Raw genomic sequence first — 23,687 nt, 5'->3', positions numbered from 1 at the left:
CGTGTTGTATCTACGTAACTACTAAGTACCTAACAGGACCCCGATATCGACCACGCCGACGTGGTCGACGTTTTCCGTTGTCCCACTAGGGTGGATTAAATATTTTCTAATATAATCCTCTCACCCAACTGCACCTTCAGGTTTGTTGCCTTAAATAACGTATCGGGTGAGAGCCCTCAACGCTCCTCATTTGTCCGATCAAGTAGTTAATGAAATGACATGCTATAAACAAAAGGTACCTACTTATACAATTTCCAATTTAAGCCGCGTACAGACATCGTGAGGCATGAGCCCCGCACGCGTTGCATCGCAAATTCTCGATGTTTTTCTCTCGCATGGGTTGTGAAATCAATAACCAACTTCATCAACCCTGGTGTCAGGGTAATAGTAGCCGGACTGCCGGACTGACTGCTGTCATGTAATGTTATGTCCTAACTAAACCAGAGGTAACAAACATCCCTCCAGGATTCGAACCCGAGACGTCCGGATCGTGGACTAACGCTCAATTACTAGACCACAGAGAACTACTGACTGTTAATAAGTCGATGACGGGATAAAATCTTGATCAACGCACCTGGTATACAGAAAAACAAGGTAAACAGAAAAAAGTAGGTACCTACACTTAAACGTCGAAAATTATTTCCTTCCCTCACAATGATTATTGTTTTAAGTATATAAAGGACAGTCAAAGACTGCATTCGTTAGTTCTCAAGCTACAGTGGTTTTATAGTTATTAGTGGCAACTAAGTACAGTAACCATGATGAAATATTGTAAGTTATTTTCTTATTTATACTTACCTAAGTATAGCCATGGTATAAGAAAACCAAGTAAGTATGCTCAAAAATGACAGCTAACATTTCAAGGTTAGCCCAGCTGACGTCATTCCACCCTGCGTAACCATTTTGTAAAAAATAAATTACCCACGCACGACCAATGTTTTTTTTTAATTACTTTGCAAGGAAATTTTGAACTTTTAGTAAAAGATTTACTTACAGTTTTAGTGATTTTTATATTTAATAAATGTGACAAGTAAAAGTAATTAAATACTATTAGTCAGTAATCACTTAATTTTCAATAATAATACGTCCTTGCTATCTCCAACAAGATAGCAAATTAATGGTAACACAGTGGTAACTTGGTGGTAACACTTCCGTCATCAAAGGACTAGCAATGGCGGCTTGTCATAGGATTGAGCATACGTCTTCTTATACGTTAAGTTTCTAATTTCATGGATAACAGACATCTTCTATTTCTATTTTTGGGTATAAATGATGACCTCAGTTATTGAATCCAGGCACAACACATCTTCCACCCATCATTAAGTATTTATTTTAAAAAAATCATCCTTTAAGAATAAAAATACGAGGAAGTAGGTACTATTTAATTATAAAAAATAATAGTCGTTTTACAAAAGCTTTTAAAAAATAATGGTTAAAAGGTTTTAATGATTGTTTTTTGATTGATGGAAGATGAGTGCTTCGGTCCACACTATTGGCAGTAAACAAGAAACAAGAAACATTTATTGAGAAGCTGTGTAGGTACATACATGCAAAAAAAAGTGTAGGTAAAAATCACCTCCAACAACCCGCAGTCGAGCAGCGTGGTGGAGTACACTCCATACCCCTTCCGGTCGATTAAAGGGACGCCTGTGCCCAGCAGCGGAACGTATAAACGCTAATAATAATAATAAAATTCTCACGACTATATCCTAATGGGGTAGTCAGAGGTACATCCATCGCATGATGATCTGAGTACCCACACTTTATACCGAGCTTTTTGTTAGACTACTTTTTGCAAGTCCTGTACCGGGGTTCGAGCGGGCGCTCCCCGTTTGGGAAGGAAGCCGGTACACCACAGGACCACAGTGACTTTTTAACTATTTTCGTTTCTAGGTACATTGCTGGTACTAAGCGCATTCGTGTGCATTTCGTTAGCGTGTATTGGGCTGGAGGACCCCATCTGTGGCACAGACGGTAGAACGTACACCAATGAATGCACCTTTGATAGAGCCAGGAAATTCAATCCAAGTTTACAAATAAAAACCAAAGGTAAATGCGGTCGAACGCTTCGATCCTTGCCGTGTACTGAGGAAGTCAATGAGTTTTGTGGCACTGACGGTGTTACGTATAAAAACTTGTGCTACTACAATGAAGCAGCCAAAACTGGCAATATCGAAATGAAGCATCGCGGACCGTGTGATACAGACTCAACCAAAAACGCAAGCGAGGAACTGAAACAAACGAATGCCGCAGTAAGGAGCCCGCGAGCAGCCAAACCAGGTTGCCCATGTACTCGCGAGAAGAACGAAATGTGTGGGACGGATGGGGCTACCTACCCCAACCCTTGTACACTGCGATGCGCCACGAAGTACAATGGCGTTAAGCTACTTCACCAAGGACCGTGTAAGAAGTAACAGAGCGAGAGATACTGCGTGACCTCCCTTTTTAGAAAGGTTTAAATTCATTATTTTGCTTACTAATACTCTATTCTGTGTACCTACCTACTTCTTCTTAATTGGCCACGCTAACGGCATTGTCAGTAGCTTCGTGAAGGTCTTTAATAGTGCGTAGTTCTATCGTTGAACTAGTGAGAGCACTTAGGACAAATACCTACCTATTTATTTCTAAAATAAATGTTTTTCAAAGTACCTACTATGTATAATCAGGCGTGGACTGAGACCTGAAACCGGCACGGGCATTTGAGAGACGAACGGGACAACGGTCCTTAACACAAAACCATAAGGAATACTTATGGAACGGAAACTCCGCTCCTCACCACCGTCTGAGCTAGGTTTACCTCACCCCCGCCGGACGTAGACCAATCTGTCTGTTTGGGCAAAGGCCTCCCCCATTTTTCTCCATTCTTCTTTGTTGTGTACTAATCTGATCCAGGTCTTAGTGTGTCCAGCCATTGGAATTATTACGGCTTCTCATTAATTACTAAGTAATTATATTTTACTTATTTTACATCATAATTGTACTCGTATATCAAACATTAACAACTAAGGCAATTACGAAAATTAAAACTTAAAGACTTATATTGACAATTACAGTGTACATAGCATATACAAATGAAAAATGAAAAATTTAGTTAACAAAGCATGCTTTATTTACCTATGAATAAATTATGAAATTACTACATTACTAATACTTGCGTAAACAAGCATGATTCCATTACCTACTAGTTGTAAGTAATTAGGTACCTACCTTACCTATAGACACGAGCATTTACGTAATCGATTCATTTAAGGAAAACCGCTGTTGTGATCTGTCAGACGCTTCTCTTTTCCTGTAAAGTGTTGTATTACGGTTTCCTATTTGCGACATTGACATTGCATCTAAACAGTCATAACATGACGGTAGAATAAGGCATAATACTACGTATAGAACGGCAACTCTCCGCACCCCACCAGCGGCTGAGCTAGTTTACCTCACCCCCTCGGTCTTACTTTAGAGCTTGTCCACAAAGGGCGAATTCGCCGCGAAACGATTCGTTAGTGAGCAAATTCAATATGTACATTGAGTGGTTTGTGAAATATTCGCCATATGTTTACCAGGATCCCAAAACAACACTCAATATAACGTCTTGCTCTAGAGAGACGGTAATTGAATATTCGTTTTTCTTTGGTTAAATTCTTGCCGCAATATGGTCGCATAATATTTTCTGATAAGCTAAATGCCTCATCTCCAACTATAACATGAGGTAAACGTGTTGTACGAATTTCTGATACTGGTGTTGGTCCCGGAATGTTCAAAGATTTTTCCGTAAGTTTTTTGAAGAATGCTCGCGCGTTGGCACGTACCTTGTGGACGCAACTGTCGCGCGTAAAACGCGCGAGAGAATCGCGGCGAATTCGCCCTTTCTGGACAAGCGTCTTCAATCGTATGGGCGTCTGACGTCACACACAGATGCGCGTGTACGGTAAGTCAGTGTGTAGTGGCATGATTAAGTATACAGGGTGTTAGTGACATCGTAACGAAAACTTTGAGGCATGATTCAGACTATGATTCCGAGTTAATATCAAGTGGAATTTTCCGTCGCAAGTGTGGAACTGAAAATAATTAAAAAAAAACACGAAAATTTTCATGAATTTTCCAACAGGAAATTCCACTTAATGTCAACTCAGAATCATGGTCTGAACCATCCCCCTCAGTATTCGTTACGGTGTCACTAATACCCATACCTAATTGTGTGGCTACCTGTATCTACTTGTATAGGGTGTAAGTGACATCGTAACAAATACTGAGAGGGATGATAATTAATCAAGTGGAATTTTCCATCACAAAAGTATAGAATTGAAAATAATTATAAAAAAACTAAAAAAAATAATTAATAATTTTACGAAAAAAAAAACAATAAGTTTCCTTTACGTTGTCACGAACACCCTGTGTTATTGTCAGTGTCAGGCAGTTGTATGGTGAAAGAAAAGCCAGATCTCAATAACTTAACATTTTTATTTATAACTTAACTTATTTACAAAAGACTGAAAAGAAGAGAAAATGGTGCTAATTTCAGTACACACCATCTTATTTTATTTTAAGTTATACCTGCCATTTTCTTATCCGCCGAAAAGGAAAGGGGTGTAAACTCTAACACGCAAATGTTAATCAAACGTTATCATATCAGACAAACGCAATGGAAGTACCTCTGACTTCCCCGATTAGGATATAGTATTTTTTTTTGACGTAACTTATTGTAGATTTGCCCCAGATGGCATTAACTACTTGGCCGGACAAATGGGGAGCGCTGAAGGCTCTCACCCGGTACAAGGTTTAAGACAACAGGCCTGGGGATGCCCAGTTGGGCGCGAACCTCGGCTCAGGGCGTCGTCTGAGATGAAAAATATTTGAAAGAATTAATCGACCCTAGTGGATCAATAGCGATAAGCGCTGATTGAAGGAAATCGCCACGCCGGCGGGGTCGGTATCGGGGTCCTGAAGTGTTTGGTGTCGCGAGCTGATAGAGCTTATGTTCTATATATTATGGGTTAATATCCTTACACAGATTTCCAGAAAAACCATCATAAATCAAGATTGGCCAATAACTCATCGCCTTCTTCATCTTCAAAGAATGTCTTATCCAAATCATCAATATTTTGTTCTTTCACGATATTAGCGCCCGTAGAAGTATGGCCGACGTTTGCTTTCTCAGTAGATTTATTTTGATCTGTTTTTATAGTGTATTTCCTAATATTAGTGCCTGGAATGTAGTCGTTCTTATTTTTGGTGCTCGACGGCGATAAATACCGGGTTAAGTTGTTTTTGCTTTCCTGAAAATCAATAATAATGGAACGATATAAATACGTAGTTTTAGGCAGATGAGACGTTCTTTACATTCACGATTCAACGTGTAACTATGTTACCTATTACCGAAACTTTTTATCCGAATTCGTTTCACCGAAAATAAAAATGTAAAAGTATGTTTTATGAATACAAATTACCTGATGTGTCGTTGTTGTGTCTTCGAAGGTGTCTCCGCTTAGGCCAACATTGTTCAAGACCTGAATAAAAATAAATAGAAAACTAACTGCAAATAACATTATAGTTATCACATTTTCAACATGGCATAAATTCGTTGGTGTGAAGTGTGAAGATCAAATCCCATACAATTTCGAAAATCATTCTGTTTTTTAAATATCAGGTTTGCGATTGACCTAAATCTCAATCTTACACAGAAAACGGGACACGCTTACCCAGAAAATGCCTATTTATTATTATGCATCATGTGAAACAAATGTCTATTGGCAGAATTTGATTATTTTTTATTTCTTATTTTTATTTCTTAAATCATATACACATAATTTGGTTATAAATAATTTGCACAATAAATTGGGTCGTGTTCAAGATAAATTATGAAATTCTGACTACTAAATAAAGACCGATCTAGAACTAACGAAAAACATAATAATATTTCCGACATTTTATCACGTTTTTCTATGACGTCACAGTGTGCTTTTTCATACAAATTCCGTAGTAATGTTGTGTTTTAACGTTTAGTTAAAAAATAGTAACCGATTTAACTAGTTGGAAACTAGCCTATTACACGAGACACTGTGCTATCTTGTTTTTAGTTTATAAGTTCGTATAAGTTTAAAATAAATAGATAAAAATCTACTGCACTCGTCAAAAAACCGGCCCCTGACTAATCCGGGAGCAAAAGTACCCATTACACTAGTATACTAGTATACACTAGTATAGAAATGTCTTAATGTGGCTTTATTAGCCCGATGGTGTACTTACATTGAGTTTCCCCTGCAGCATGGGCCACATGTAGTCGTCGCAGGTGCGTGGAGCCAGCAAGTATCTCACGCAAACGCCACGCTGTTGCCCGATGCGGTGCGCACGCGACTCCGCTTGTGTTAGGATCTGTGGAAAAAACAATATAACTTACATACAAGGTGTAATTTACACCGTACCGAAAACTGATGGAAATTATTGAATGAAACTAGCCTATTCGCCAGTTTCGAAGACGCAGAAAGGCCACCCAACTTGGCTGAATAAATAAGGAAAACGCGAAGGCCTGAAGGTACCATGATACTATGTCACTTGTATCGACTATCTACATTGTGGATTGGCAATAAAGTTATTGAGTACGTTACCCCAGGATTCCAGTGCAGCTCAGCGAACAGCACCAGGTTGGCTGCAGTGAGCGTGATCCCGGAATTGGCGGCTGTGACGGACAGTACAGCGCAGCGGCAGGATTGCGTGTGTTGGAACTTGTCTACCAGCTCCTGATGAGATAAATATCATAACATACATAAACAGCCTGTATACGTCCCACTGCTGGGCACAGGCCACCCCTCAATCAACCAGAGGGGGTACAAAGCATACTCCACCACGCTGCTCCACTGCGGGTTGGTTTTGCTTCATACAAAACAACTCGTTTTACACAGACACTACACATTTATCGGACACATGCATCTGTGTGTGACGTTTGATGCTATACGATTGAAGACTAAACTATGTCCGAAAGGAGGTGAGGTAAACCTAACTCAGTCGCTGGTGGGGACCATTTCATTACATTTCATTACATTACACCTAAACGTTTTAGCCGCATTATCGATTTACCGAAATTATTACGTTGAGTTTTCATCACCTTTATTATTGATTTATTTTTATTTGAGATCATCTTCTTTTTTTAAGGTAAAACAATTTGTGACCTAAACCTGTTTTCGACGAGTTAAAGTTTCGGTCAAACGATACTATGGTGAAAATTTTAGTGTTATATTCACCATCAACAATTTAAGAGCCACGCTCTTGTCGGTGTAGCATTTTGTTATATTAGGTAGCATAAAATGTACTAACGGCCCTGGTAGCAGCGGGCGTTGACCCCACGATGCAGATGTAGTGCGTCCCAAGTTCATCGAGCGTGGAGCATATCGCCTCCACCATGTTCCGGTGGTGTGCGAAGATAAGGAACTTGCCGCTCTCCGCAGGTACCAACTGTCGGAGGTATTTGCTAGAATCGACGAGAAAAATTGATTGAAATATACATACATGTCAAAAACAATAAAGAAATTTGTTGGTAAATGTGAACGAAAATATAGATACCTACCTAATTCATACTATAACAGACTTGCTTTTTTAAAATTTACGATTCAAAGAGTAATGTGTTACATAAAGATAAATTTGAGTTTGGAGTTTCCTGTTTTCGGAAAGTAGAACATCATACCATGAACGAACGATATTATTTGACACCAACAAATTAAAATCGTGGGTTTGCTATTATAAAAAAAAAAAATAATAAAAAAAAAGTTTATTTCTTTATCTTTGTTATTTTTACATTATCAGGTGCACGGAGGCTCATTATAATGGCTGTTGATAACCAATCACAGCGCTTGTCTCAATGAAGCGCATCACGGAATCGCTACTGATTGGTTTTATGGATTTACGACCTTTTAGAATGTCGTGGGGCCAATATTTCGCCGGATTTTGTTCATAATTACTCTTCCTGACTTATTATTTATTCGTAGGTACCTACTGTAATAAAATCTATTACAGACTTGCTTTTTAAATATTTACGATTCAAAGAGTACAATGTTCCCTAAGGAATAAAGATACTTTTGAGTTTGAGTTCCTGCTTTCATTACGATCCTGAGTATTTAGGAAAGTAGAACATGATGCCGTGAACGAACAATATTATTTGACACCAACAAATTATAATCTTGGGTTTGCACCAGCAAAAATGTAAGGAACAAAAAATTACACTGAATGGATGATTCTTTTGGAGCTCTTTTACTCTTGCTATATTTCCATAAAGCTATCTCGCTTTGATTGAAAGAGAAAGTGATCATGTATATTCTTCTCTGTCTCATCATCCCCTTAACATTATCCCATTTTTCACAGGATCCGCTTACCTAACCTGACGATTTGACAGGTCCGGTTTTTAACACAAGCGACTGCCTGTCTGACATTCCAACCCGCGAAGGGAAAACCAGCCCAATACAGGTTAGGTCACATACCTCCGAAAATGCGTTTCTCGGGAATGTCGATTTCCTCACGATGTTTCTTTCACCGCTGAGCACGTGATAATCATTTATGATTCACACATGAATTCGAAAACAAATTTGGACTATCATTGGTTTACGCCTGTGCTCCATTCGAACCTGCGACCTCAAAGTGAGAGGCGTTCTACCAACTGGGCTACCACGGCTCCCGGTATATTCTTCTCTGTCTACGGCCCGCAAATAATTCTTCCTGTAAGTCCTGTAACTCACCAGACGGCAGGTATCTTGACCCTCGCTGACTCGCTGAAGAAGGTGATGAGCGCGGCGTGTTTGTCTGACGACTTGGTGGCGTTGTACTTCTGCGCCATCTGTGACAACTCCTCGTGGTCTGCCTTGCTGAACTCCAGCAGGGTGCTGTCTAGGATCACTGATTCTCTGAAAACGCATATGGATTATAATAATAATAATATGTTCTTTAATTCAGACATCACAAGATCCATATATCGACATACATCAATGTCAAAATTAAAATTAAGCTTTACATTGGCCCCGATTCCTGCAGACACCTTAATTTTATTTTAAGTTATATCGGTCATTTTCTTATCCGCCGAAAAGGAAAGGGACGGATGATTGTCAATAAGGTCATATTAAAACGAATGAATAACCCGGGCGAATAAAATAGGCATCTCGCTGGTAAGCAATCCGTTTGACGTGCTGTCTACTTAACTCTGTCTCATTGGTCTTATTGGTCTCATTGGTCGATGTAAAATTTTTAGGTTGTTTTCGATTTCTGCTTAAAATTGACGTGTGTTCTATAAATTTTATGCCTGTCGATTACCTGTCCCTTTCTTTTTCAACGGATAAGAAAATGACAGGTAGATATATACTTATATTAGACGGCGTCTGCAGGAATTAGCACCATTACAATTGGAATTTTAAATTAAAACTACAAACAAACAAAACCAGAATGAGCTACTTTCGCGCAGTTATATACACGCCTAATTCCAATAGCTTCCATGCTGGACAGGGGCCGAATAAAAACTACTTGGTGATATATCGCTTCTTCCATTCTTTCTTCCTCAAGCGTGTTAGCATCTTCTTTTTCCCTAAAATGTTAGTGTGTGTTATGTTTATTTTATTATTTAATCAATCATCCTAACCTGAAGATTTGACAGGTCCAGCTTTTAAAGAAGCGACTGCCTGTCTAACCTTCCAACTTGTGAAGGGACAACGGGACAAGGGTTAGGTCACGTACTGCCGAAAATGCATTTCTCGGGAATGTGCGTTGCCTCAATTGGAAATTCCGCTTGATATCAACTCAGAATCGTGGTCTGAATCTTTTCTCAAAGTTTTCGTTACGATGTCACTAACATCTTGTATAAGTATTTTCGGATATGTTTAGATATTCTGTCCCAATCTGTTGGAAGAGCCACAACACAAACGTTAAACTGTGTTTCGTTCGTAGCTGACGAGGTGTGGGTACTATAAATCACTGCCTTCTTCATTGAGGATACTACATTATGTTGTGTATGATCCTTTAATACCGAAACGAACCGTTTGCATAGCTGGGCATTTACTCGTTAATCCGTTAATCGTTAATTAACGAAGTTAACATTTTGATTAACGGATTAACTTTTAAGTTAACCTTTAAAAATGTTAACGGACACGTTAACTTCCGTTAATATGCAGAAGTCCGTTAATCGTTAATCCAAATAGCCTCCGTGGTCTAGTGGTTAGAGCGTAAGGCTCACGATCTGGAAGGCCGGGTTCGATTCCCGATGGGGAATTGTCGAAATCACTTTGTGCGACTGTCCTTTGTTTGGTAAGGACTTTTCAGGCTTGAATCACCCGATTGTCCGGAAAAGTAAGATGATTCCGTGCTTCTGAGGGCACGTTAAGCCGTTGGTCCCGGTTATTAGGCGTAAAAACACCTCCACCAACGCGCATTGGAGCAGCGTGGTGGATTATGCTCCATACCCCCTCCGGTTGATTAAGGAAAGGCCTGTGCCCAGCAGTGGTACGTATATAGGCTGTTTATTATTATTTGTTTTATTTCTAACCTGTAAACTTCCAGAACCTAAACTAACAAGTTTTATAAGTTCACTAACGCAACGCAATAAATATGCAATTTTACACATACCTTTTAACGGATTAACGATTAACGTTAACTTGCGTTAATTCTTCCGAAATCTAACGCTTTAACGTTTAACGAAGCTAACTTTTTTTGTAGCGGATTAACGATTAACGAAGTTAACTATTTGGTTAACGGTGCCCAGCTATGACCGTTTGTTTGTCTGTCTTTATGTTTTATCCCGAGTAACTGTTAAATAAATAGAGGAAGTGTACCTGGTCTTCTCCTCGAGTGTAGTGAGCACCTGCTCCTTCGTCCGCCTGATGAGGAACTTCCTCTGCAGCAAGATCTGCAGTTCAGCCAGGTTGGACTGCCCCGACATGTCCCAGCCGAAGTTAGTCTGCTTGCCCGCGCAGTAGCGCTTACCTGAAGAGATCAACAGAGTACAATATCCACTTTACGATAACTTACTAAAATCAACCTCGGCTCAACTTAAATCGAACCTGACAAATCTTCTGGTTAGGTAAGCAGACTCTGTAAAAAACGGGATAATGCTAGGGAGATGCGAAGGGAAAACCAGCCCAAGTACAAGTTAGGTTAGGTTAGGTTAGTCCGAAATGCATTTCTCGGGAATGTGGGTTTCCTCACGATGTTTTCCTCCACCGCTGAGCACGTGATAATCATTTATGATCCAAACATGAATTCGAAAACAAATTCGTCAATCATTTGTTTAGGCATTGGATTCGTACCTGCGACCTCAAAGTGACTCCTTTCTTCCTTCCTTCTTTACAAGTACAGTCATGAGCAATATCATGTACCCACTTTAGAACCCTGTCGCACTATCATATTTGACATTTAATGAGACTTGCGGTTTAATTTGCCAAAAAAGTTAGTGTGACATGGTTTCAAAGTGTATACATATTAGTACTCTTGACCGTACAACGGAGACTGTCCAGGGTATGAACTTACCATAATCCGTGTAACTGCCAAACAGTCTGGGCTCAATGAGAGATAGTTGCGTGAAGAGTTCCGCTGGGCGACTGAGTGCAGGGGTGCCTGACAGCAGCAGCACGCGGGAAGCTGTCTTCGTTATACCCGTCAGAGCCACTGTGCACTGCGCCTTATGAGACTTTAGGTAGTGGGACTCATCCTGGAATTAATTATATTAAGGTCTATTGTATATTCAATACTCAAACGGCCTCCGTGGTCCAGTGGTTGAGCGTTGTGCTCACGATCTGGAGGTCCTGGGTTCGATTCCCAGTGGGGACATATCACAAAAATTACTTTGTGGTCCCTAGTTTGGTTAGGACATTACAGGCTGATCACCTGATTGTCCGAAAGTAAGACGATCCGTGCTTCGGAAGGCACGTTAAGCCGTTGGTCCCGGTTACTACTTACTGTGTAAGTACGTAGTCGTTATAAATGAGTCATGTCAGGGGCCTTTGGCGGCTCAATAGTAACCCTGACACCAGGGTTGATGAGGTTGGTAATTCGCCTCACAACCCACACGATAGAAGAAGAAGAAGAATACTCAATATTCTTTATTTGCATACTATGATGGTGTATAAGTTGGCAAGTTACATATGAGTTTCACAGACCCTTTATGGCACAACAAAATAGAAGTTTGAAAATTGTTTTTGTTTGTAGTGGCTCACTTAAGACTAATTTAAATTAATAAATAATATCTTACTCACGATGATAACAACACCAAACTTCTTACTCTTGAGTAAGTCTGTGTACATGCCAGCGATTTTGTAGCTTACTATAACGACTTCTGTCTGAAAAAGTAATTCAATGACTGCATAAGTAAACACGTAAAATACACATGACAGAGCAGAGAAAAGAAAGGTATGATTGACAGATTGAGCAGAATGAGGGTAGATTTCCATTAAAGAAGAGAGAAGAGAAGACAAAGCGGAGATTAGTAGGAATTGACCAATCACCGCGAGGGACCGACAGTCTCTCTTTCGCTCTCTAACTTTGTTGAAAACCCTTGAGAGGTTCTTACGATATATTGTTTCATGGTTTCATGACAAGACGGCCATAAGACCTGTCGTGCTGTATGCTTCCGAGTGTGTTGCGACAAAGGAGACGAATGGAAGAAGAAGAAGAAGAGTACATGGGGCTTAAAATGGCGACATCGAAGCAATTCATCTAAAAAAAATCAATGTTGCAATTTGACATTTGCGCATATAAAAGTAAGTGCGCAGTGGACAACCGAGGTCGTTCTCTTGATGATGACATTGCTTCATGATAAAAAGATGTGATTTTGTATCTACAAGCTCTCTCTCCACGCCAACCCCCTCTGACCCTTAGCTACGATACAATTAAGAGATATTCACCTGTCTATCGGCTACTAACTGAGTATCCTTGCCACTAGTCAATGTGACAATGTTCATCATTGGTACAGATGGCAAAAGCTCGTGGATCTTGCTCTGCCAGGTTTCTCTGTAAAATGGGCAAGGCTTTTAAGTCATAAATTCATGATACATCTCGTAAGCAATCTATTTTCCTGAATAAAAGTGAGTAGCGAGAAGACAGCAATAATGTAATATTATACTTCTTCTATCGTGTGGGTTGTGAGGTGAATTACCAGCCTCATCAACCCTGGTGTCAGGGTTACTATTGAGCCGCCAAAGGCTCCTGACATGGCTCATGTAAATGTAAGTAGTACATCAGTAAGTAGTAACCGGGACCAACGGCTTAACATGCCTTCCCAAGAACGGATCATCTTACTTTTCGGACAATCAGGTGATCAGCCTGTAATGTCCTAACCAAACTAGGGATCACTTGTGATATGTCCCCATCGGGATTCGCCTCCTGATCTCAACCACTGGACCATGGAGGCCGTTGACTTATGAATTGATACATATACAAATAGAAATTTTAAATAATATCCAAATAAGCTTTTTTTTTTTCATTTTTGTGCCCAAACATGAGATCGGTCGACTGACCACAAGCAGTTTTGATGGTTTGGTTTTAGTGGCGTGCAGGACAGGGCCCCTCATTAGAAGGCTGCCTTCATTAAGGTAAAAAAAATAAGCTTACCTCATAGAAGATGTAGTGACAATAAGCAGGGGCCAGTTATGTTTATAGTAACTAGCGATGGCGAGTGCCTGGAAAGTTTTGCCCAGACCCATGTCATCTGCTATCATGCACCGCCCGCGGCGCGCTATACCGAACCTGCGATAATTTGTTTAATTTTCAAATACAGGGTGTTAGTTACATCGTAAATTCGTAACGAATACTGAGAAGATGATTCAGACCATGATTCTGAGTTAATCAAGTGGAATTTTCCATTAAAATAAAAAAATCCGTGGAATAAATTTTGTTGAAATCAATAAGTTTGTTTTTTCCCTAACATGCGTGCCATGTGATATTGTTCGTATTTTGACAGAACATGACTTATTTGGGTTCACATATTAGCACCAATCGACATAACGACATAATTATATCTACAGAATCGATAAAATGACCGTGACAAAATTTTTTCATGATGCGCATGTGAGCCCTTCAGGTCCTGCAGTTAGTGATAATAAGTTATGATGAAAAAAGAGAATTGGAGCAAACAGCAGAAGAAGAGAGAAGTTAGTGCACCTGACTCCCTCCTCTTGAAAAGGCATCAGTTTGTGCTTGAGAGTAGCTTCTACTGGTGACAGATCTATGCTGTCAGGATCCACTGTCTGCTCCTGCAATACCTGTGGAAAACAATGTATACTTTATTTTACATTAGGACTTGTAGCAGAGTACGGTCACAAGCATTAATATGTATACACTTTGGTACCATGTCACATTAACTTTTTTGACAAATTGAACTTTAAGTATCACTAAATGTCAAATATGTTAGTGCAGCAGAGTCCTAAAGTGGGTACATTATATTGCTCATGACTGTGCAAACTGTGCACATACTGGCCTTTCGTTCTGACCGTCAATCATTTTAAATTTCGAAATTCTCATTCCATTCCACTTCTCCTTTAATAATATACCTATTTTATATATAAAACTGTGTGTTAACTACAGAACTACTTACCCACTGACTCTGCTACACTGCAAGAGGTCTAAGAAACAGTAGTAATAATACCTACACTACTTAATACATACATTTTTTAAACTAGTACTAATATGTCATTATACAATTGTCCAAAGACAACACGTGTCTTTGCTTAACAATCAAAGGTTTAAACTAAAAACATTAATACAATTAAAAGTTCTTTTGTTTTTTTTAGTAGGTCAAATGATACAGACAGTTTGTTTTCATAGTCATATTTTTTTTTTAAAAGTGCTCCTGACAATTCCAGTTGTTATATGTGCATAATAGTTATCTTTGGCTTATTGGTAAACAATAAAATATGTAATATTTATATGAAATACTATTATAAAGATACTATGGTACAAAAAATGGTGGTTTAAATACTATGGTATTTATTGGAAATGTTTCTGTAACAATATTTGCATGCTATTGTTGATAGCTGATAAGGAGCTACTTTTATGAGCATCCATCTCTTAATGTACCCTTTTCAAAAGCAAATAAAGAGTATTTCTATTTCTATCAATTACCTTCAGCACATATGGTGGCAGTGGCCCCAACACCACATGGGGTGATAATGGACCCACCCTAGACATTAGCTCCTGATAATCATTTATAGAGAAGTTCCACAATTTGGACTTGTAATCTGAAATTCAATCCAATATTTAAATAACAAAAATATAGGTATATGTGCATGCAACTGATAATTTATTCTATGTTTGTGATGTACTTATCTTTCATAACAAAATTCAAAATTCTTTATTCATTAAATATACATGTCCCAAATTAATTAATAATATATTTATTGGTTTTGTTTATATTTTTTAGTTTTATTAAATTTTATTTTTGTTTTGTAAGTAATTGTTTTGTTTATTAATTACTATCCACATGTACATACATATATATGTAATTTGTACTTCTGTTTCTAAAGCCTGCATACTTATACTATTATGAAAGTTTCATGGAAAATTGGAGCTTCTGCACATTGTGAAATGTAAATAAATAAATATGTGAAAATAAGCCACCCCATGTCATTCCCGGTGCAGAGGTGCTTTCACAATGACCAATATAATATATTATTTATCCTTTAAGTGCATACAGTTAAAAAATATATTACAAGTACTTAATACATACCATAACTTTTAGAAGGTATAGTCTTGAAGATGTTGATAAGAGGCGTGCAGAATTCTGACGGGTTCACCTCAAATCTGTCTTCAGAAATCAGATAAATAGTACCACTTACAGGTTTGGTTACAGGCACATTACTCTCATTCAGTCCACTCTTTTGCGGTTTAGCATACGGACTAAACTTTGTACTACCACTACTGTTAAAGCTTTTCACAGGACCAACACTAGATTTCTGGTCATAAGGCACTGTAGGACTTGCAGAAGACGCAACAGAATTGTATTTCACTGGAGAAGAAAAATGACTGGGATTGTTAGGTTGACCCATTCTGCTTTGCCTTCTCTGTAAGGCAGCAAGGCGTTTCCTTTCAATCTCTTCCTTCGTACAGCTCATTATGCCGTTTTTTAATAGTTACTACACCATTATTATAGAAAATATAAAATAATTTGTTGTCATTTGAATTTCACTGACAACCAAAATTTATTTTGACATTTTTGTTTCGTTTCAGTTTTTTTAAAGTAGAGAGATCCAGCTTCAATTTTGAGCTTCAATGAACAATGTTCCAATTACCGGTTACGCTCTTTATCCTTAAAATACGTTTTTGTAAACTTAATACTCAACTCAGTTTAAATACCTACAAAATTGTAATTGCTTTTCATTAAATTAAAATCAAATGGAGTTCACCAACGTAAATTATTATACATATGTAAATGATTAACTAGAACTGAATCACAAACTGACTCAATTCAAAAGTTGGACTTTGACATTAAACAGCTGTCGAACGAACGAATTAATTTAGACCAATTTAAAAGGTCTACAGAAACTAGTTTTAAATTAAAACTTATCCTTGCTTTCACTTCAGGCCACATAAACCATCAAAATGTCGGACAAAGTGAGCCCCCCAAAGTATTTCCTGTGTGGTGGTTTTGGAGGAATTTGCACTGTGCTCTCTGGACATCCACTGGATACGATAAAAGTAAGATTACAGACCATGCCAGTGCCCAAACCCGGGGAGGCTCCACTTTACACCGGCACCTTCGACTGCTTCACCAAGACAATCCGGAAGGAAGGTTTCTTCGGCCTCTACAAAGGTATGTCGGCCCCTCTCACTGGAGTAGCACCTATCTTCGCGATAAGTTTCTTCGGGTTCGGCTTGGGAAAAAAATTGATTACAGGAAATTCGGACCTACCGTTATCAAAACTAGAGTTGTTTGCTGCTGGAGCATTCTCTGGCATATTTACCACATCTGTCATGGCACCAGGTGAGAGGATAAAATGCCTACTACAGACCCAACAAGCACATGGTGGCCCACAGAAATACAAAGGCATGGTTGACTGCGCCAAACAGTTGTACCTTGAAGGAGGCATCAGGAGCATCTACAAAGGCAGTGTGTTAACATTGTGCAGAGACGTGCCAGCTAGTGGAATGTACTTTATGACATATGAACTAGTTAAAGAGAATTTTGTGCCACAAGATGCTAGTAATCAATTCAAATTGATGATGACTATCTTCGCCGGTGGATGCGCTGGAATAGCCAACTGGGTGGTGGGCATGCCAGCTGATGTTTTGAAGAGCAGGTTGCAGTCGGCTCCTGAAGGTACATACCCTGGTGGAACTAGAGAAGTATTCACACAGTTGATGGCAAAAGAGGGTCCTCTAGCATTATACAAGGGTGTAGTGCCAGTTATGCTCAGGGCTTTCCCTGCAAATGCTGCTTGTTTCCTTGGATTTGAAATTGCACTTAAATTCCTAAACTGGGCTGCACCTAACTTTTGATAATGATAAGACTATATTTTTTAGGAAATGGTATAATGCACATGAATTGTATAGTATTTCAGATTAAGTGTTCATAAGTGTTGTACAGCAGTTAATATTTCTAGTTAATGGGTAAATTTCAATTTTATTATATTTTTCAACCCTTAATATTTATCTTTTCAAGAATCACATTTAAAGCACTAAACTTATTGATATATCATACACATGTACCATGTACCTATATATCTTATGTATTTTCCAATATAATACATTTAGGAGTATACAGAAGGTCATGTTGTGTCTATGTGACATTTCCAAGATTGCATTATATGAACCAACATTTTAAAGATACATCCTCTTAAAAACTTCAACAATTGAGTGAGACCTTACTCAATTGTTACTCATACGCATCATTTAACAACCTCAATTTTTATGGATTAAAAAATGAAATTTATCCTTACCTATCTTGTTGATCACAATCTAGATTTTAGTACCTAGTTACATGACAATAACTAAGTGAATGCAATTTGATTGTATGCTAATACGTTATTGTAAATGTATGTAGCTCCAGTGGTCTACAACTACAATAGTACATTACAACAAAATGCAAGAAGTTGGTGGTTGTAACTCAATTACATTTTCAGTGGTAGACCACCCACAGTGGAAAAGCTTTCATGGGTTAACATAGAAAATAAAATGTGTGATTGAAGAAGCAACTACGAAAGGTAAAGTATGTATTGTGTTGTAATAAAAAAAAAGATTTGCTATTGTTTGGTGATGATTTAAATTGTATACTATAGATGGTTCACTGATTTTTGTTAATTAAATAAAACATTGGGTGGAAGGCAAGAGGGAAACCACTACCCTATTTTGGCCTAAAAAGGAGAATGGAGAATGCTACGCGCACAAGAGCATGGCTCTCAAATTAGTGATGATGAAATAAAACATGTTAATCATTTAGCAAAATATGTTTTTAAAAAGACGGTTTACAATTATCTAGATTCAGATTTTCCGTTTTATTTTTGTATATTTCATCCTGTTGATTTTTAATTTTAATATTTTAATCATATTTTTATTAAATATTTACTTTGTGATGTTAAGAAAATGTTAAGAAAATTTTGTTATAAGAGGCATATTATTATATCATCAAAATAATTGCACATGAAATTCATTACTGTAACAACTTGAACAAAATAGGAAAAGCAATTTGAATATTTGCAATTTCATAGTTAAGTGTGAGTCTTTTAATGAGCATAAAAAATATTTGAGTCTTACTAAGTTGGTTGCGAAAATTATTACTTGTCATTTTGTATGTCACAATATAAATCTCCTATTTTTTGAGTTGTTACAATTAGATTTCAAGTGTGATATCCCATGCCCTATTTGTATGCAATCAGTGCCTGAAGTGAAAATAAAGAATTTTATTAAAATTTTATAAATTGTTTTCAATACACAAAACAATTTAATAAAATTCTCTTCGAAAGTTTCTTTCCATTCTTCTATTGTCCCGATGATATCTTGCTATTAGTTTCTTGTTTTGTGTCAAAGGTTCTTCTTTTTCATGACCTTTAGTTTTTTTATGCCCTATTCCTTTTCTATCTTTCTTTAGCACTGTTTTTATGGGATACAACTTCCCGGAACCCTCAGGGCCCAAACCGGATTGTCTATCCCAGCCTTCCTTCAACATTAATTGATATCCTCTATTAGAAGCAGGTATAACATAACTTGCTGGTATCTTCTTGCCCTTACTCGCATTTATATTATGTATTGTAGAAGATAAATGTTCCTGTTTATCAGGGTAAGTTTTATTACATATATCACAGTCATATTCTTCTTTTAGTTTCACTTTATATTCTTCTTTCTGTGTTTCAATCTCTGTTTTCTTCTTTTTGTGGGCTAAGAGCAAATCAACTAAAGCTAAATTTTTATTCTTAATAACTAAACTTTGTGCTGAATTCCCAGCTTTATCTCTGATGGATGTGTTTACATCTCGGCTTAAGAGTTCTTGAACAACTTCAATGGAGTTGGCCTGACAGGCGATCATAAGCAGGCTCCAACCGTAATCGTCGACAGCGTTTATCTTATCTGGGGACCTGTCTAGTATCCGTGTCAATATCTGTGTATCATTGTTCTGTGCTGATAAAAACAAATCTTTATCAGTTAGTTCACAAGTGTCATCTACTATAGATGTTGGTTTCTTTCTCTTTGTAGATTTATTTTTAAGGTGGTCATGAATAACAGGTTCAGGGTCGCCAACATCCTTGACCTCCTCTAAATATAGTTTTTTGGCGTCTTCTCCTCCCAAGAACAGACGACGTGTTGGATACACTTTCTCTTCACTCGGCGAAGCTGGCCTCACAAAGTTAATGTATTTCTTTTGGGACATGACGGAAATTTATATAAACTTAAACTACAATTAATTAAATTTGTAATAATAAACAAGTTTTACTCAAAAATAACAAAGAATACTTGAGCTGTCCACCATCCAATGAAATGTCAATGTCAGTTTTTTTTTTGTTTTTCCCCGTAGGGTAAGGCAAAGGGAACTATGCCCATACAGCCATATGTCAATGTCAGTCGTCACGTTAATGACACTGACAGTTTTTTTTTGTGTTGGTTTGTAACGTTTGTAAACATTGACTTTCAAGCTGCACGTCGAACGTCTTGCTTGCTTGACCAGCTTTTTTTGTCGTGATTCGTCTAGCGCATAGAACAACACTAAGCTCCGCAGGTCGCACGTGAGAGCCAGAGGGAGTTCTCGTATTCCCAAATATTGGTCAATATTGACGATTTTATCTTCAAAATGTAGCTGATAATAGATACTTATTAGTGATTTTAGCTAGGTAGGTATTTAAAATATAGTAGTATAGTACCTAGAGGTACTAGATATTAACACTTGAGGACAGAATGTTTAGAAGCAATCATCAAATATAATAAAAAACAGTACTTGTCATACAAATACTTTATTCATAAAAGAAATATAATACACAAGATCATTTAAAATATTTACAATGAAACAGTCTATATGACATGGCTTCAGAATTCATTAACATAAGTTTATTTCCAGTTCCTGGTTACTTCTCACTGAGTTCCTTAGCAATAGTTTTGAGTGCCTCTGTTTGCTCCTTGATAAGTTTCAACTTCTGCCTCAAATAGTCCTTTTTAAAATTGATGTAGTCTTCTTTAAGTTCCAGCTTTCTTTGCTCATGAGCAGCTAAAAGATCACAGTTGAATGAGCAGTTATTGGAAGACTGTGAATCATTTTTTGAACTATTGTTTTTTAATTTAGTTCGGTGTTTTACAAACAGTTTTGTTTCCGGGGGTGATTCAGGTTCACTTAAAGACTGAGCTTCCATCACGTACTGGTAATTGTCTTCTGGGTTTTCAGATTCTAGTGGTATGAACTCTGTGGTCTCTTGGTAGTTGGATACTGTTGTGGTTTTCAGACCCAAAGCTTCTTTCTCAGCAGCAGTCAACATGCTTAAAGAAGGCGGTAGGGATCCATCCGTGATTTTCTCACGCTTCTTAGTATTTGAACGAAGGTCGTGCCAAGTCTGGAAAATATTTTTTTTTAGTGATAATATTTTTTATTATTATTAAAATATCATCTAGGAGTTCAATTGACTTAGCCGGTTGCATTAGTTTATTAAGGAAAAAAACATAATATTATGATCTTTCAAAAACTTACTTTTTTCCACTGTTTCCAAGTCTTGGTAGCTCCAGGAAGCTTATTGCATTCGTCGGCTATGGACTGCCACAGATTTTGTGAATCTTGATATGTAAAGTCTTGCGTCACCTTACAAGAGATCAGCTCCGGGTGCTTTGTTATATATTCTAACAATTTCTTTTTTTGTTTCAAGCTCACTTGCACCCCTCGCCGAAGTTTCCTGCGCTCCATTCCGTAAACGTGCAATATCCATTTGGCACATAAATATCTATATAATTATATGTATAAGCCAGCGGCTTTTCACACAAAAGTAAGTTTGGAATTTGTGTAATAATTACTAACGAGGTAATTACGTAAAAATGTACCGGTTTCGCAGTAAAATTACAATAATAAACGACAAAGACAGTACATAACCAATCATTTTTTTTTTTTTTTTTGTTTGGTTTTCCCCGAAGGGTGAGGCAAAGGGAACTATGCCCATACAGCCATGTCTGACGTATTTTTTTTCTTGATGATTAATGAAATGATGAAAGGTGATGATGATGAAACCTAAGCCCCCACCCTCGGAGTAGACTCCTACTCCGAACCCCAAACGAATTAACTCAAAAGTCCGCATAAACTTTTGAGTTATGAAGCGGCTTCCTGACACGAAGCGAAAATAGGCAGATACACTTAGTTTATTGAATACTCCAATATAATAACACTCGCGAATGTCTTCCGACTAACTTAATGCGATCATTAACCACAAAACACCACTTCGTATTAATTATTTAGATTATTCAATGAAGAAAGCAACTGTCCCGTTCCCGCCTCCCGCCAAAAAGCCTCACCACCATAACATGTGTCACATAACCAATCAGTCCGAAAGCCAAAACATTTGATTTTGATGGGCAGGTTATTTTGTTTGGTTTTAGCAAATATTATTTTTAGACTTGGAGTAACTCTATAATTTTTTTATTGTTTCTTAGGTTGCTCTCGTTTATGTCATGTTTCAATTAAAGTGCAAAAAAAGCGCATCGTAGAGTTGTACTTCGTAGGGATTCTACTGACTAACTCACTCACTCTGTCTTTAATACATTTTAAGTAGCTAGTATTATAACAGCTTTATTTATTTTTTGGTAATGGCAATAATATTTTGCGTCATCGCCACCATTTTGATTTTTCTCTTCTGTCTAGTTTGTCACGCACGAACTTCATGATCTGTTATTCAAGTTCGGTGAATGGAGGAGGGAAGTACGCCGTAAATACTTTCAGAAATTTCGTTTGTGGTACTCCATTCTAAACGTTTTTCAAGTGCGTGTAATTATGATATGACAAAATTAGTGTTTTGAACTTGAATTGTGTAATAGTGTAGTAAAATGGCTGGTGCGGGGCCGAGGATTTTGGACCGATTTCTACCTGCCCTCTTCGGGTGTTTGCTTGTGATACATCTAGCGGAATACGTAAGTGCTATGAAATAGTTACATTTTCATTGTTCCGCGCTAATAAATCGTGTGGAAAACCCGTCGAGACGAGCCGAGTTTCGATAACTGCGCATCGATTTCGGATAGACGAGGGCGGAAATCATATCATTTTATGCTGTTACCTACATTCTAATGCGATTATAAAAACCTTGTGTTAGAGAATTATTAGAAGTTGTTAAAACACATACATTAGAACCGCGATTTACCTCGCGAACAACTAAGCATTCCTTCATGTATGACTAATTTCATGTGCAAATATCCTTCCTTTAGTTGATTTTATTGTCGATAATATTCACTACCGTAATCTTTGTCTATAGTCCGTAGGGATACGTGTTTTATGTTATGTTATGTTTGTGTTTTGACTAATAAATGTTTACTTATCTGACTGTAACATCTAGAAAATCAATAACGTACCTGATAATTGATTCCTTCTGAAATGCCTAAACAACTGGTCTCGTAGGTACAAAATTTTACTGATTTGGTTGTGGGATTTTAATCTAGAATAGTGGCTTCCGTACCTTTTATGGTCTAGGGACCACTTTAATTTGAATTTTGTTTGCTGGGAACAATCTAAAAATAAATAACCCTTAAACTTAGATATTTTATTGTAAATATAATCATCAAGTTTAAAATCTTTCATGTTGCTTATTTTTTAATGTATATATATTTTTCTCCCTTAATCATATGAAAGGGTTTGGTGCATAGTTCACCCTGCTGGTGCATTATGGATTTGTTAAATTCTGCTAGTAGCAATATGTACCATAGTAAATACCTAATTATTATATTATGTAATAATTTTATTATGTTTCATTGTTATTATGGACATTATTTAATCTGGACATAAACACCCTATAGGTATATGTCCCATTGCTGGGCAGTGCCTCCCCCTCAATTATACTGAGGGGGGTATGGAGAATACTCTACCACGCTGCTCCATTACTCATATTTATAATAAAAAAGAAATAATTTAACTCTTACGAGTCATAGATTGTGTTATCTGAACAAAAAGAATTGATAAGTACCTACCTAATTCCTGTGTAAATACTAGTGAGGTACATTTTTTTTTTCTCCTCTTTTAATGCAATCTGTCATCAAGGACATTCAGCAATATATTTGATTCTCCATACTAT

The 23,687-nt window shown here is 37.5% G+C and overlaps 5 protein-coding genes and 1 long non-coding RNA gene across 10 annotated transcripts in view; 3 read left to right on the top strand and 3 right to left on the bottom strand.

The window, feature by feature from the left end:
- Window positions 1-609: 609 nt before the first annotated feature.
- Window positions 610-3,137, top strand: LOC126374056 (uncharacterized). Its single transcript, XR_007567394.1, has 2 exons — window positions 610-771; window positions 1,894-3,137. It is a non-coding gene; the product is annotated as an uncharacterized LOC126374056 (long non-coding RNA).
- Window positions 3,138-4,437: 1,300 nt separating this feature from the next.
- LOC126373962 (SWI/SNF-related matrix-associated actin-dependent regulator of chromatin subfamily A-like protein 1) lies at window positions 4,438-16,157 on the bottom strand. The gene is made up of 14 exons (XM_050020366.1): window positions 15,680-16,157; window positions 15,076-15,191; window positions 14,116-14,216; window positions 13,567-13,701; window positions 12,861-12,966; window positions 12,213-12,296; window positions 11,488-11,668; window positions 10,794-10,944; window positions 8,718-8,882; window positions 7,306-7,459; window positions 6,600-6,731; window positions 6,241-6,366; window positions 5,442-5,501; window positions 4,438-5,270 (listed from the first exon to the last, which is right to left on the bottom strand). The coding sequence occupies exons 1-14, from the start codon at window positions 16,062-16,064 to the stop codon at window positions 5,022-5,024; spliced, it is 2,145 nt and encodes a 714-aa protein (XP_049876323.1). The 5' UTR covers window positions 16,065-16,157; the 3' UTR covers window positions 4,438-5,021.
- Window positions 16,158-16,415: 258 nt separating this feature from the next.
- Window positions 16,416-18,866, top strand: LOC126374005 (congested-like trachea protein). The gene has a single exon (XM_050020450.1). The coding sequence runs from the start codon at window positions 16,552-16,554 to the stop codon at window positions 17,446-17,448; it is 897 nt and encodes a 298-aa protein (XP_049876407.1). The 5' UTR covers window positions 16,416-16,551; the 3' UTR covers window positions 17,449-18,866.
- On the bottom strand, window positions 18,834-19,889 carry LOC126374003 (G patch domain and ankyrin repeat-containing protein 1 homolog). The gene has a single exon (XM_050020447.1). It carries the CDS (start codon window positions 19,811-19,813, stop codon window positions 18,890-18,892), a length of 924 nt encoding a protein of 307 aa, XP_049876404.1. The 5' UTR covers window positions 19,814-19,889; the 3' UTR covers window positions 18,834-18,889.
- Window positions 19,890-20,374: 485 nt separating this feature from the next.
- On the bottom strand, window positions 20,375-21,508 carry LOC126374020 (uncharacterized). Its single transcript, XM_050020466.1, has 2 exons — window positions 21,116-21,508; window positions 20,375-20,981 (listed from the first exon to the last, which is right to left on the bottom strand). Exons 1-2 carry the CDS (start codon window positions 21,323-21,325, stop codon window positions 20,502-20,504), a joined length of 690 nt encoding a protein of 229 aa, XP_049876423.1. The 5' UTR covers window positions 21,326-21,508; the 3' UTR covers window positions 20,375-20,501.
- Window positions 21,509-22,289: 781 nt separating this feature from the next.
- The window catches only part of LOC126373946 (NPC intracellular cholesterol transporter 1), a 97,610-nt gene continuing 96,212 nt past the window's right edge, over window positions 22,290-23,687 (top strand). For 4 of the 5 annotated variants that reach the window (XM_050020329.1, XM_050020328.1, XM_050020326.1 and 1 more), the window contains exon 1: window positions 22,291-22,536. In XM_050020329.1, the coding sequence (XP_049876286.1) occupies window positions 22,453-22,536 (84 nt within the window). In that variant the 5' untranslated portion in view covers window positions 22,291-22,452. Of the gene's footprint in view, window positions 22,537-23,687 lie in introns of all 5 variants that reach the window. The other variant, XM_050020327.1, reaches the window with a different exon arrangement.

This window comes from Pectinophora gossypiella, chromosome 16 (assembly GCF_024362695.1).
Source record: "Pectinophora gossypiella chromosome 16, ilPecGoss1.1, whole genome shotgun sequence".
In the NCBI taxonomy this organism is placed as follows: domain Eukaryota; kingdom Metazoa; phylum Arthropoda; class Insecta; order Lepidoptera; family Gelechiidae; genus Pectinophora; species Pectinophora gossypiella.
Note: the sequence above shows the minus strand (reverse complement) of the source record. Positions and strands in the feature narration are given on the sequence as shown.